The sequence below is a fragment of the Ptychodera flava genome, chromosome 22 (genome assembly GCF_041260155.1).
Source record: "Ptychodera flava strain L36383 chromosome 22, AS_Pfla_20210202, whole genome shotgun sequence".
Lineage (NCBI taxonomy): Eukaryota > Metazoa > Hemichordata > Enteropneusta > Ptychoderidae > Ptychodera > Ptychodera flava.
Window position 1 is genome coordinate 26,446,437 of NC_091949.1, and position 16,016 is coordinate 26,462,452.

Here is a 16,016-nt window from a genome sequence, read left to right on the forward strand (position 1 = left end):
TTGAAAATATGTTGATATCCTCACTTTTTTGCCTATTCCAGTCTAAGTTACATTATGGGTTTGTTCAAATATCACTAGTATACCCATAAGGCTTTTCGCTCTATGGCGGTCTTCGAGGGAAACTTGAAAAGCTGGAATTTGTTATGGATAAAGTAGTGAAGTCTGACTACGTAAACACGGTTGTTCAATCCAGCATTCACTTCGAAAAAAATGGACTACAGTATACGACATAGGTATTGTTTAGCATATTATATCGATGACGCCGAATAGAGACGAAAATATGAGTGACAGATCGTCTAGATAGTAATCCGATAAATCTCGTCTGCAAAATATTGTGAAGACAGCAGACCTGCAGACAGCTTTGACCAGGTGGAGATAGCACAAGTATCAGTAATCCAACAGATGTTCAGCAGAATTCGAGTGCTTGCCTGAGAATGTCAGGGAGAGAGTTTACCGTAAGTGCGTTCCTTGCATTTTTTTATACAGACCACCTCTGGCTTGCGATATGTGTGTAGTAGACCACGGCCCCTGGGACCGTGAGTAGACCCGGCCAGGCCCACGGGTGCGTGTAGCTCTGCGTGGCAGGGCTGTGTGTTACCGGCGTTATACATGTTATACGGCCTGTGGTTGGAGGCCGTATAACGCCGGTAACACACAGCCCTGCCACGCAGAGCTAAGGTGCGTGGAGTTGCCGGTGTAGTGTACGTAGAGAGAAGGGGCCCCTTTTCTCTATATAGACTGCAATGGCAACTCTACGCACCTGTGGCCAGGCCCTGCTTAGGTAGCTGCAGTGCTGTGCTGTAGCCATAGGAGACAATGTCATGTCCGTCCCAAGGGGTTGGGGTAGGGGTGTCTTGGTCTAAGCTCGTGTTTCTTGTAGCTATCGTTAATATATAAGTTGGAGTATGATATGCATTGCCAATAAAGATTTATCCTATCAACTTAAGTGTCTAGGTCTTATAGAACTGGTTTTCTTAAGATTTCTTGTTGAAGTTGCTTTCTTCACTGTATCATAGACCCTAGTTTTCTCTACAGGCTATGACTCCATGCATTGTGTCATGAAGTTGTCCTGTGATAATCTTACGCTGTTTTATCATGAGTGTGATTGCCAAATGCACCAAAGCAAGCAAGTGAAAGTTACTAAGTGTAAGTTACAAACTACTAGCAACTCCATTATACCATGGAGGTAGACTACCTCCATGGTTATACCCTTGCTGGTACGTTCGGTAGGCTTTGTTAAAGTTAATCCAGTGATAATCTGCTGATTGTGTCCACAGATTAGTAATTTACCCATGCTTGCTTTAGAGCAACACAGTAATAAAACTTTGTCAAAGGATGAATACATGACACAGTGAAGGACAAATCTTTGCAAAACAAGTGCTAATAAAAGACCAAGACAATAAATCTTATTGGCAATATAAGACAATAAATCTTATTGGCAATACATACATGTATCATATGTCCAACATATAAAAATAAATGATAGCAACAAGAAACCTGCACAGAGACAAAGACACCCCTAACACCACCCCCACTCCGGGGACAGACATGAAAACTATCCCTATGCTGTAACATGAGGTTTTGCCTAGGTATGTGGGTCTGATTTTGCTGTCCAACCCGGGTTGACTTATGGGACCCAAACAACAACAGTACCATATATGAAATTTGCAATGGATTAGGTAACCATGGATGCATGGGGCTAGGAATGAATCACTACGTACTACTGGCAATAGGAAACCACAGGTTATGATATGGTCTATATCATATTATGTATGAACAATGAACAAGAATTCATCTGAACCACGTGTACAGCGGTGCATGCAGCAGTATTATTATTCATGTTGTTAGAATAATTTTTGTAAAGTGTAACTGACTTGCTTGCCATGCAGCAGGTAGAAGTGCAACTTGTTTCTACCTTCATGCTATCAATTTTGACTTGCTTATGCTACGCAGGTAGAAGGGCAACTTGTTTCTACCTTCATGCTATCAATTTTGACTTGCTTATGCTACGCAGGTAGAAGCAAGACTTGTTTCCACCTTCTTGCTATTAATTTTATTGATTCATTTTCTTTTCCTCCAATGCTTTAGGCCCTAGCATAACTATTTGAAATTTTCAAGTAGTCGAGTGTCTTTATAGTGGTTGTTACGTAAATTACTGTATTTTTTTATCAATGTCCCCATATACCATATATGAAATTTGCAATGGATTAGGTAACATATAGGTAATTAGGTAATATATATCCCTAAGCCATAGACGTACTTCAGTATCTGTTGTAATCAATTTTTATACTATAAAAAGAAAGTTCCCCCCTCAGGTTAAAACACTATTACACCAACTAAACAATCTCACTACCATCAACAGCTCATTCATACTGTAAGATAGCTGGCAAAGGATGTTGCGATGAACACATTTAAGTTTGTTTTGGTTTGTTTTCTCTTCTCACTTAGTATCATTATTTATTTATTTATTTATTTATTTATTTATATCTATGCCATAGCTAATGAAGTGAAGTGTGTCTCCTACCGAAAGCTAAACAGTGTTACTATTACATATCTGTGATATTTCTCATATTTGTGCAAATGTTTGTGGGAACATCCTTTGTCAGCAAAACTAATAAAATTCATCATCAAAATTATACTTCGCATCTTGTAAGCTTGTCACATAACAGAATCACTGCAGACCCTTGGGCAAATATTTCAATTTCCACTTTTTGTTGTAGATTTTGTACCCCCACCAGAAAACAAAGAAGGCCAAGACTTGGCAGGATGGTGTTTTGAAGTTTGGCATCCAGGGAAGCAAAGCTTCTCTCTATGATGACAACAAATCCAAACTGGACTCTCTCCATGTTAAACCAGACCAGGTAATATCAATATCATGATTTAGTCTGTGTCCAATAGAGCTGTTCACCGTTACTTGTTTGCTACTAAATATATCTGCACACATGCGACACACCAGACACTTCTTCTTGAAATTCGGACAAATTTTGTCAGTTCTGCATGTGTGCCTGTTGTTGCAGCTTGTAATCTGAGTTTTTAATATATCTTTCCTAGCATTCATTGTAACAGTTTTCACTACTGTGTAGTTTACTCACAAAAGCAAATATGGAAAATATCTCATTGAGTAAATAAATAGATAAATCAATAATTATATTATATCATGCTACCATGCGCCATTCTGATTGGACGAGAGCTCATTTCTCCCATGCTAAAATACTGTTTTAGCACTGATAGCGGTGGTAAAACGGGCCCCTAAATCAGCATTTTCGAAAATTGCCCAGTCGGTGCATTTGAACGTACCTATCTAAACCATAGACCCTCGATGAAAACCGAAACAGTCCACTTTGTTACAAAGACTGAAGACCGAATATTGATACACAGATAAAGTGTGGGTCTGTAACTCACCTCTTGGTGTAAATAAGTTGGGATCGATGATGAAAGACATCTCTGAAGCAGCACATTCGGGATGTGATGCACATAAATATTAGGGAGACATAGCGCACCGTGAACTTTGCTTGATATTGCGGGAGTCGAGACGCGATATATCCTACCGCTCTTTAAAATGAAGATAGTATTCGTTCATACACAAATAAATTGACACTTCCTCAAAGTAACGGTATGTCAGATATTCTTTACCAAAGTTTGGGCTGTAACAGACTGGGGTGTCTTAATGATGTAGACCAAGAAGTTCAAAATATCAATGGGGTGACTCCTGGCGACTGCGACGAAATTTGACATCAAATGCAACGATCAGTGTCAGCGTCCAGCTCTCCCTGCATCGGGCAACACACTCTGCACAACTATTCATCACAGTTGTAGTCATCGCAAGTGTGGATTATTTCAAAACTGCTTGTTTTCTGGTACAATTAACGTCCAAATTATCCATCAAAAATAGATCCTGTAACTTCACTGTGCCACCTCTGAATGTCGCGACGGTCAACGTATACCGTATATACGCATATGCGGTACAGAATGAGACAAATCTATTTTTAGTATGCCAAAAAAAACTATTGTTCTTATGTAAACTTACGAAAAAAATTGTTACTTTTTTCTTTTGATTTGAACTCTTGACCCGTTTTCTGTGTGATTGTAGCAGGTATTTTTTGACAAGTATAGTGTTTGTGTTGATGCGAATAAAATGCACTGTCGATATGAACGTAATGCGTATTTATCGTAGGATACTGTGTGCCTGTACGTAATCCCAACTTAATCCCACTTATAAAAATGCTCGGTCTTGGGCGCAAAATTTCCGACGTTCGATCTCTTAGACGTCCGTTTTCTGCATTTGGGGCTTAGAGTGATGAAAATACCCAAGTAAGACAACAAAGACACGCAAGTTGATATAATATAATAGCAATAACCCCCTTCGCAGTTGGGTATACACTCGATTTTGGTACAATTCACTCCATATAGCACTCGCCGATTCACACATTGTACAAAAAATCTTGTGTATACCCTCCTGCAGCGGGGGTTATTGCTTAAATAACTAAATGCTGCTGTTTAAATAACTAAATGCTGTTACAAAACACAACATCTATGAGAAATTTATTTCTTTTTTGAAAGAGGAATGAATGTGGCTGGGTGCTAGAAAATACTGATTCTCTTGTCATTATTTCATGTATTTTTTGAAGCTAATTATTGGTGAACAACTCGAAAGTGACCGTTACCTTATTCTCATCGAAGAAGAAAGGACCAACAATTCAAGTGTATGTGATGTAACAACTCTACCTCAGAGTAATAGGAACGTTGCATACAGTGTGACAGCTACATGTAGACAACCATGTGTAGAAAATAACCAGCCAGCCGCACAATCAAAATTTTCCTTAAAGAGGAGACGCACTGTAAGTATACATGTAGCTGAAACTGCAGGTATGCCTTCAGTTCACTAATAACTTTTAATGTTTAATGTCAAATACAACACCTATGATCAAAAGATGCTGAATTTTTCAACTTTGTGGTTTCTAGATTTTCACTGATTTCCCCTACCAGATGGCACTGGCTTTTGTAAGGTATTGCTTTCAGGTAACCTGCAAGTGATACAGGTTCATAAAATGGTGCAACTTACAACAGAACATTAAAGCGATATAACGAAACACTACACAGCCGTAACTGTAGGGCAGTCATACATCAAACCACTTAGCAGGGCTCCCGCTACCCGATCGCCAATTAGCCAAATGCGAAAGAAAGTTAAAAATGGCTACAAAAATTCCAGTTTGGCGAACATAGTGGCTAATGAATTTTTACTGCCCGGCCCTGGTGCCACCTCAACAAAAAACTACAGCTAACAATAAAAAAGTTGTAAGATGTTGAAACAGTTTACCCTCCTTCATACAAAGTTGCAATGTATTGAAACACTTCACTCGCCTTTCTACAAAGTTACAAATTCCCTGGTACGTAAAACAAACATTGTTGCTGTTCCGTCTCGTCTGCAGTACACCGAGGCTTTGCGTGGCCTCCGTGAGTCCGTTCGTCCTTCAGTCTATGAGAATTTTACCTACTTTGCTAGAATCAAAATTTGGCTTGCAACTACTCAGTTTGATAGTAAAAACCATAATTTCAAAGGAAACTTTCACAAACGGAGTAATAATACAAAGGAAGAGGAGAAAAACTGAGGTTTTCTGAAAGGTCAAGTCTAGGTCATCTCATCATGTGATGTCATGCATGAAGACCCCTTAAGTGTACAATTATGGTTCAAAAGAGCCACCTAGGGTGGTCCAATAGGTAAAGGTAATTTTGGTGCCTTCAAATTTAAATGGCATTCAGCTTGACTGTCAGTTTTAAATTTAATTTTATTTAGAGTCATCGCAAAGGGACATTGTCAACAGTAATTGCAGTAAGCATATCCATTGTCAAATCGTCACGTTTGTGAATTGCAATTTTGCATGTAAACATTAAAGCAACAAATTATTAATTCGGTCTATTTCAAACTGCTATAACTTATACAAGAAATTATGTGATTCTGAATTATTTTAATATTTTTGCAGATTCAACCAGTTTAATGATGTAGAAGTGAACATCACCAGACATTTCTTGATGATATCAAAATATCAAATGAAAATATATCTGTGCTAAAATGTTATCATAGTCATTAAAACAATGTACACTCTCAAGCAGTGAGTAATTTAAATGAACATATATCATTGTGTCTTGTTTTACAAGAGTTATGTTTGGCCAAACCCTTTGGTCTCAAGAAAATACTCATACTCAAAATGCTATTCAGCCTGCTTGATCACAACTATGACATACTAGTAACACTGGGGCCAATCATATCTACACTGCCAGTGTGCTACTAAATGCTTTCTTCTGCACCATTTTTTTATTCTTGTGGCTAAAACATTTTGATTATGCAAGACTGCATAAATTTGCCGCATGAGAGGCTTGTAGCTTATGACAAGCTATCATACTGTGAACACTAAATGAATGCTGGAGAAATGTTCTGTACCTGTTGTAATATGCACTTCACTTTGCTACCAGATTAGAATTCAATTGATACCTTATTTTATTTCTGGTGATAAAAGTTGAAAATCTAAAATGAAAAAGTATTTCTATCCTGGAAATGCCATAAAAACCCAGATTATTCAATAAAAACTGAACAAATATTTCTTTAATGTAAAAACTATCAGGAACATCATACAAAACATCTTGATTTGTAAAATTAGGAACACCTGAATGCCGAGAAAGCTGTAATTGCTACGCTTGAGATCATAAACTGGCTAAAAGTTGCTCAAAGTGGCTACAAAATTTTTGATTTGGCTAATCAGTTGGCTAATCATTTTGGTGACTTAGGGGGAGCCCCACTTAGTAGTATCACAAGCAGGATCTCAGTTGAAGAAAGTAGATAGTCATCTATGGAGATAATGGGACAATATAAAAAAAACCAAAATATATACTTTTTGACCACCAAAGATATATTGACTTGGACCAATAAAAGACCAAGCGTTAATATGACAGTTGTCTTTCATTTCTTCCAAAGTTGAAAAAGATTGAGATTAACCCGAGTGAATCATCTAAATTTCTCATTAGGGTTTCACTGCACCAAGACAAGTTGTGAAGAAACATTGCGATGGCTCAGAGAGAAATCCAGAGGAGCACGTACCAGTCTCCCATATACAGCAAATGGTTGCTAACCCCAGGACAAGTTTGTCATCACCCTTGTTCAGCACTCCTTTCCAGAAAAAGCCCAGACAGGATTTCATGAATTTATACACAGCTGGGGAAGCATCCTTGGGAGACGAAAATCCTTCTAGAACTCTTCAAAATGAAGACAGGGTTGAAAATAGGAATCTAACAAACCCTAGAAATTATCGAGGGGCAAGTACCTCAAGCAGAACAACAGGAGTTTATGATGATGGGTCAGATAATCCCTCTTTCAACCAATCAGAGAGACAAAGAATGTGCAACACTCAATCGGAAACAAGTAACATATTTGTATCAGAGACCACATGCTTGAAACAACACTACAAGGCTATGTTTTCTGACAACAATGATACTTCTAGATCATTTCCAGTGGGAGAAAGAAGCCTACTGCAAGAAATGCCAACAGAGACCACCACAACAAAAAGAAACACAGCTCAGATTTTAGCCCTCCTCGGTGGCAAGACTAAAGCAACTCAGGATGGAACAAAAGTTGCAGGCACTGAAACAACCAAACGAGAGAGCCAAGGAATACCTGTTCATTCCACAGAACTGACTGATAGCATAAGATGTGGTTTACACAATAGCAGTCACTCAACAGTCAATCTGATCAACAAACCTTTGTTTGGAAGTAGAATTGTTTCTGCTCAGAGGGATAGTAAACATACTGATGCAGTAAACAAGGTGCAAGAAGGTTACTCCTCTTTTTATCAACAAAAAAATCAAAGAGATGTCTTCCCTAAAGATTTGGGAGGATATGAAATGAGTTGGTATAGCCAATATTCTGGTGAGGTACTGTCTGAAACAAACATGAATGATGCTGCTGTGAGAAAACAAGAAAATTTTGAGGAAACTGACACATCTCCTGAAAACAGGCAAAGCACAACAGTCATCAAAAAGCTTAGTGAAAGCCGACAGAGCAAATGGAATGCCAAGAGCATAGATAACCAAACTTATGGTAGTTGTGGCTACAACCCCAGCACGAGAGATCCTGACAACCCAGAGACTAGCAATGCAGCTCTTGGTGATAATGCATCTCATAGAGACAAGCCAACAGGATTGAAATGGGGAGATCAGCAAAAAGGTGACATGTATAAGACAGCCAAACAAGAGGAAGAAAACCAAAACGAAGAAAGAACCGGCATAAATCCAAATGTCTCTCAGAAACATATGTCAATCGATGAAGATGAACAACATAATGATACAACAGGTAATCTTGAACAGGAACTAAATGAGAAACATGCAGATTTTCAGGGACAGGTAGAAAGTCAAGTAATGATAACCCAAGGAATCGGTGATAGAGACAGACCCATAGGCTGGCAGACCACTGAAGTTATGTGTGTATTAAATTGTGATACTCAAGATAGAGCAAAAGATGAGGACATAGCTGAGTTAGATGAGATGATTAGCATTGTGATTAATGAGGAAAACACCAGTCAGGCTTCACAAAATGAACAGAAGAATGTAAATAGATACGACAGTACAGCTAATGTCAGCCAGCCGTCATCTGTAGATACCTTTGACATTTCACTGTCGAGTCAGCTAAGTCAAGGGTGGGGTCAAAGCTCTGAGGTGCAGGAAATAAATGTTTCAGGACTCCAAGAGGTGCCAGTTGGGGACAGTCTGAGCCCCGTCCTGGAAGTACCGAGGCAGTTTAGGTTTCATCACACTCAACATCAGCTAGAAATGAAAAAGAGTGAGGCTGTATCAACTGAAAGTAAGAAGTTAGGGAAAGTAAATATATTAGAAGACTTGGAAGTGAGTGCAGTGTTGTCTAGCAGTCCACTAGAGCAGAATGAACACAGAACAGGCTTTGATCTTCATAAACTGGTCAAAAGTGAGAGCCAGAGAGATTATACATGTGAGCTGCAAAAAGTCAAATATGACGGTGAAATCCATGAACCAATACACTTCACTAATCATCATAGTTCCAATACAGACAGTCAGATCTTCCCTCTTCTGGAGAGACTAGAAACACATAAATTGTTTTCAGACATGCACAGCCCACAAAAAGACAGTCTACATGCACATAGAAAATCTTCATATTACAGTCCAACATTTGCAAGATCAGAGGTGTCAAGAACATCTCCATGTAATGTTGAAGATAGCTCACAGATACATAGGCTAGATACAGACAATCCCTTTTTAACTCAGGAGACGATTACAGGTTTCTGGCAACCTCAACAAATGGTAGGCAAGAGTAAAGGTAGGCTAATCAGATTATGGAAATAATTCATTAAAAACATGTTAAGTCTGTAAAGGGAATAAGAATTACTAGTACATCAATAAGCTTCACAAAATGTAGTGTAATTGATGTATTTTATAGAAGCTAAAAGATTTCACTTTAATTTGCTCATCCCAATTCCTTGTGAACAGGTCCACAATCACCATTGATAACTATGGGTTTGGGCCAAACCATTGTAGTGAAAAGGTTCATTAGAACTTTTGGCCAATGAAAGAGCTTTTGTTGTGATAAACATTAATTTTTTTGGTCAAGAAAGTATCCAATCGTATTAAATTTTGTTATTTTGACCTGTAACATACTGTAAGTATTAAGTATAGCTAGCTTTGCTTCCCGTGAGTGACTTCAGAATGACAAGACTTCATTCACATGATTTTCTGTTTCTCTGTTCTTGCAGCCTCTATGCAAGAATTCCAATCTAAACCCGATAATCTAACTGAAGAGACAGATGTGTGGAAATTTCAAAGTGGAGGTACCTATAACCCAGGCACCTCTATGATACTGTCTCAGCTTCCCCATCCATCAGAACTTACTGGTATGAAAGAGGAAACAAGTACCAGTTGTATTGCAAAGTCTCTTGTAGAAAAAGTAAGTACTTTGTGTGTATGTTATAGACAATATTGGATCTGCATGTACATTTTGTTTAGAATATGCATGATTTTAATTTTATCAAAGACCTTATACACTCTTACATTTTCTACATTCCCTTTAAATCACACTGTTCAAATTTAACGTGATTACTCAATCCAGTAATCTCCCACAACAATATATACACCAGCTGAGAAAAACCCTTATGCACTGGCAAAGACAATATTGCTTTTAACATATCAAAATATCCATTTATCGAAATTTGAGAATTCAATAACACTTGCATATTATTATATTTACTGTATATTTTTCCACACAATAACTTTGATAACTTCTCATAATGTCACCACGATTTACACTAGACATCACACACCAGTACTGTCCTTTTAACAATATTGTGATGATAGAGTCATACAATCACAAACCATGTACAAAATCAGTAACTGGGTATGGTATAATCCTAGTGGTTTAGTTGAATGTATAGTTACATTGTGTAGACAATGTTGACATGACTTACAGTGAATTTCAGTGAAAACAATATACAAGTACCTTGCCATGACTTTAAGTGAATGCCAATCAACAATGGTTTGATATGCTTTAGCTCATCCCCAATCCCACTGTTTTCTCATTGCTGTACATGTAGGCTTCTGAGAAGATTGAAGATAGCCACTGGCAGAGGGCAGTAGTCAGTGGTACAGCAGTCAGAAATTCAAAATCATCCACAATACACCCTGCTATAGTTGAGACAGAATCAGTCGAGAATGGCGTACCCGATAATGACATCATAGATTTACAAAGTGAGTTATTCCAAGGTTTAATTTAAGATATAGTGAATTATATTATATTTTTCAAGCAAAATTAATTTAAGAAATAGTGCAATTATGTTATATTTGTCAAGCAAACATAATTAATAATTTATGCGTGTACCTACAAGCTGTAAATCATGGCTCCTGCCTGTCTGACATTTCAATTACGATACGTAATCCATTTAATTTAAAAGGATATTTATAATTTGACTTCTGACTTTGCCGTCCCGAACCATGAAAGTGGGAAATGTTGTGTGAATTGCTGAGACAGGTCATTGACATAAAGAAACTGTTTCGGTAGGATAAAATGATCAGCTTGATTTTCTGTTCCTTTTCCAGATCAGAGTATCCTCCAAGAAGATGAAGAGATGTACTTTGTTGATATACGGTCCGTCAAAGATTCATACAATGAATTGCCATCAAATCCATGGAGATGGCAACAAGCTAGTAGTATTGATGATCATAGTGCAGGTGAGATACCACTTGGCGAACATATCCTGTCACCCATACAAACTGTTCCAGCTGTGCAGTCATCTGTGAACAAATCTCAATGTAGCTCGTCTCCTGATGTGTCAAGTCCACTGCACCATATTGTACCTGAATATGCCAGTAGCCAGGACACTGATGAAATGGATTGCTTTATCATCGATGCAACTTCCAATATAAGAAGTGATTCCAGCTTAAATTGTCATTCATCAACTCACAGCTCATGGAGTAACAAGCCAAAAGATCCTGTTGTTAAACAAAATTTACAGCCAGATTTGCTGATTTGTAGCAGTAATGATGTCATTAATTGCCGTAGTAGTGACACTCCCTCAATCAGGCTACAAAACACATTCAGTAAAGTAGATTATGGAAAAAGAAATATGTTCAACCAAAATACTACCAGTAATATGGAGTCCACCAATATGAGAAATTCTCTCTCTGAGCATACAGCAGTCACTGGTGCTGTTCACCATTCACAAACTGATCAACAAGGTGGTGCAACATCTGGCGTTGTAAGGAACAGACAGTATCAGTTCAAAAGAAGGGAGAGAAAACCTGTGATATCACAACCACCTGAGGATGAAATCAGGGACTCACCACAGGGAGGAAGTAGTGAATGTAGTTCTTCAACTAATCTTAGTACAAGTTTTAATGACAGGCAGAACCAAAGCAATGCTCTGAGGAGAATTCTGGCAAGATCTACAAACCAGAGCTCACCTGGATATGATGGTAGACGTGATACACGTTCAAGCAGTCCAGTTGCCATATGCTCTGAAGATATCAGCAGTGAACAAAATGCTCAATGTGGGACTGAGAATGTTAAAAACATGTATGGAAATGAGAGACATGAAAACCAGACAAGATATCAGAATGCCAGTCAAGATGATGTACTATGTGACAGACATGATCAAGAGAGCTACACAGGACGTTTCAGTAGAAGTAACCAACTGACCGGCAGACAGGGTGACACTAACAGATGTAAATCAACAGGAGGGACGGAATCCGTAGGTGCAACTCGTCAATACAGAACAGGGTTGAAGAGACTATCTGCCCATCCAGTGTCAGCAGCTTTGTCAAGACACACACTGAACAATCAAAATGCATCACACTTGTCATATGGACATAAACCATCAAATGCAGCTGTGAATAGAAATTACAGCAAGAAAGGCTTTAATACACCTGTATTGGGTGCTGCGCAGCAGTCTACCTTGAGAAATGGTGAGGTAGGATATCAGAGAGACAAATACTACATCAAGATCATTCTTGTCAGTTAACTTACATTTTTGACCTATATTGCAAAAGAGGAATTCTGAAGGTGCTTCTGGCAATGTCATATGTCAATGAACTATAAAGCAGGGATGTCTCACAAAGTCAGAATTTAATCAGAGTACAATTTAAGTACATCATGGAATGCCTTGGGAGGTGTATAGTAATATGAAGATCAGTGAATTCAGAGAAAGATGCACAACAGAATGTCCTAAATTGTAATTTAAGCCTCAGTTGACTCAATTTTGAATCCTTGGATAGATTCTTTTGGTGTCAATGAAGATATAGCCATTTCATGTTTCATATGGTAAATTGATAATTTCCAATATCCCCAAGTTCATCTATGTTTCACTCATTCTTGATTATTAGACAAAAGTATAACCTAGAGAATCAATTGTGAACACATGTTTTTGAATTGTCAATTTGATTTTCAAAATAAATTTAACCTTTTTGTTTGTTTGTTTGTTTGTGTATGTATTTATATAGGTTGATTTGTTCAGCACTTGTTTTGAAACAGTAGGGGTTCTGATTGGGGTCAATAACAAATTTTGTCATTATGAATATTGTGAGTAATACATATGCACCCTACTGAATTATTGAGAATTGTTCTTCTTTTCAGAGAAATCTATGTGGTGATTTGTATTTTCCATCAAAGAAAGAAGTAGAGAATGAGGCTGTACCAGTAAGACAAGTCACATTGCCAGTGTCTTTCTCCAATGTTAATGCATATAAACAAACTCTCATAGCCGCACTAAAAGGTAAGAACTTGGGCACTGTCTCAGTTCGTTGCGGAACTCTTTAACTCATTTGAAATTACGCTGAATTGGAATGGAAATGGCGTTAAATTTTGAAATGAAAGTATTTCCAACTGAGAATTTATATCTCTTGACTTGACTTCTGCACTGTGTTATGAGGCTTAAGTTATGTACTTCTCAATGCTTACATATTCTTGTAGAAAACTTGCATCCTGTTATCCTGCTTGCATCTTCCAATTTTCAGAGCATCTAAACATAGTTCTGTTCGACTTGTCCCAGAGGTTCCATTCTGGTCTTGCAAAGGCTGACATTTCACAATACATCCCTAACTATGAAAGTCATAAAGGTAGGTAACTTTACTAGCATTATGTATGTGTTGTGTACTGTCCCTTTGTTGTGAGAGGAAACTTTGAAAAGCGTCACCAATATCCTTTACTAACCTTACTTTTGTATTGAAAGGCAACATAACCTTTTCTTCACCCAGCTGTGGTATATCCTCATAGTGTTTTCAAAAGAAAAATTGACCCCATATCGAAAATGGAGGTCATACGGTTAAACTGTCAAGTATGACATGGTGAAATTATAGCTCTGTCTTACATTAAACCTTTCACTTATTGAATACAGGTCTGACCATAATATAGTACTAAGTAGACAATATGGTAAAACCTCATTTTATTTTCTTTAATGTTCAAAACTTTACTTTTATCATTTATAACATCAATAGGGCTCTATGCAAATGATGTCATTGTTCTCTCATCAATATGCAAAATAAATATTCACCTGCATTTTCAGATCACATACATTTTTTGAAATTATGCAAAATTACCTCTTAGTAGAAGACTGCCAGTGTAACAATGAATACCAAAAGACATATATATGTATGGCTCAGATTACAAACGGACACAATAGCCAGGCACACAACAGTCAAACTTTGTTTATATTTCAAGCAGCACTTGTCTGATATCACATGCTTACAAATATATTTATCAACAAACTTGTAACCGCACAAAACGCTATTTCTGTATGAAATATTTATGATAAATATGGTGATGAACATACATTTTCATTATTACAGAGTAGACTTTTTCATATCTGTACAGAATGCCCATTGACATGCGGACATAATGCATTGGTCATCAAATAATTTATTTTATTCACTATACAAAGTCTTAGTGAGGACAGGGTGCCAGACATCACGTTTGTCATGAAAGAGATTCACGGACTAGAATGAGCTAGTTGATTGGTTGACTTATGTGCTTCCTGATTGGTATACCAGTACATATGAAACTTACAAATTTATATGGCAAAAGTGCTTGTGTAAACTGTTTTATACAATGCTGCAACAACATGATGATGATATGAAGAAAATTTTCTTAGGAATGATGAGTCAATTTCTCTTGTGACAGGGAAGCGGCAGTCTGGTGGATCTACAGCAAACAGTGGTACCCCAGCCTGTGAGCATGGCACAGCGTCTAAGATGGTGATGGTGAAGAAAGATGGCCCCAATAAAGGGAGGTTTTTCTACACCTGCAGTGCACCAAGGGGACAACAGTGCAAGGTACTTCGTAAGAATCATTAATGTCTCAGTCTGTCATTCAACAGATGCATACAACATCACCCATTGTGCTCCTTTTGACATCAAGCTTTGGTGCAAGGCAATCTGTGTGCAAATTTTGACTTCAACCAAGGGCTTCAGGATTGAAAGACATGCTGTTTCCAAACTATGGAAAAAAACTTTTTGCTTTCTATATTACTTTCCATTTCAGTGATTTTCATCTAGTGTTTGTAATTTTAATTCTTTCTATTTTCATGTTTGACTAGTTCTTCCAGTGGGCGGACGTAGACAGTAAATCAGCTGGTGGAGTTACCAGGAAAGCAGCCCAGTGCGTGTTGTCTGATGCAGCCAGTATTGACTCTTTCTTCAAAAGTCAGAACATCGCCCTCTACAGTGACTGTGGACTTATCAGAAAGTCAGCTGACAATTATGGTCCTTTACAAAATGCACCTGTAAGTAACAGTCTTTGGATGATGGTTTCAGATTTGAAAACGTGCTCAGAGTATGCATTAAATTTCATGAAAAGGTAGTTGATTGGATACGTAATACAGACACACATATTCAAGTCAGACTGTGTTAATTTTTTAGCACTCATACTCATCTGATTGCAGTATTCCATAATATAGATGCTATTTACACCTTTTTTTCTTGAAATTGTCAATATATTTTGTGCATTCATCCTCTGTGCGACATTTGTACTGTATGTGCTTGGTCTTTTTTCAGCCTTGGATAAAGAAATACAGAAATAGGAATTCTGAAAACATGAAGAAGAAACTCTATCTGCAGCTGACAAGAAAAGAACACTCATCTCTGTATTCTAAAGGTAAGTGTGTGTATGCTAGGTTTCCTGTAATGTTAGTCTTTGAGAGATGTATTAGAAATTTGTGAATTTCTTTTGTTCATATAATCTCTACATCGCATTTTTCTATGGAGCAAATAAACAAAATCTTTGTTTACAAGATAAAAAACAATTCTCAGTTTGTCAGTAATGTATATATTAATCTTCTTTCTCCAAAGTCGTAGTTATTTCTGTGGTTTGTCTATGGCACCTGGTAGAAAGAGAACTAATTAAAACTGATACAAGTAAGTGTTTCCCTAATGTAACTTTACTTAAGTAATGTATAAAACTGTTTTGTCATCTGAGAAACCGTTACACCATTTCTGATTTCTTAAATTTCATTTCTCCT

At 37.5% G+C, this 16,016-nt stretch overlaps 1 protein-coding gene across 2 annotated transcripts in view; it reads left to right on the forward strand.

Annotated features, from left to right (window-relative positions):
- Window positions 1-97: 97 nt before the first annotated feature.
- The window catches only part of LOC139123054 (5'-3' DNA helicase ZGRF1-like), a 31,936-nt gene continuing 16,017 nt past the window's right edge, over window positions 98-16,016 (forward strand). The window contains exons 1-12 of one of the 2 annotated variants that reach the window (XM_070689022.1): window positions 98-455; window positions 2,721-2,861; window positions 4,629-4,838; window positions 7,021-8,341; window positions 9,771-9,961; window positions 10,605-10,758; window positions 11,107-12,476; window positions 13,139-13,277; window positions 13,519-13,620; window positions 14,681-14,832; window positions 15,096-15,281; window positions 15,553-15,652. In XM_070689022.1, coding sequence (XP_070545123.1) covers window positions 435-455; window positions 2,721-2,861; window positions 4,629-4,838; window positions 7,021-8,341; window positions 9,771-9,961; window positions 10,605-10,758; window positions 11,107-12,476; window positions 13,139-13,277; window positions 13,519-13,620; window positions 14,681-14,832; window positions 15,096-15,281; window positions 15,553-15,652 — 4,087 coding nt within the window. In that variant the 5' untranslated portion in view covers window positions 98-434. The other variant, XM_070689023.1, reaches the window with a different exon arrangement.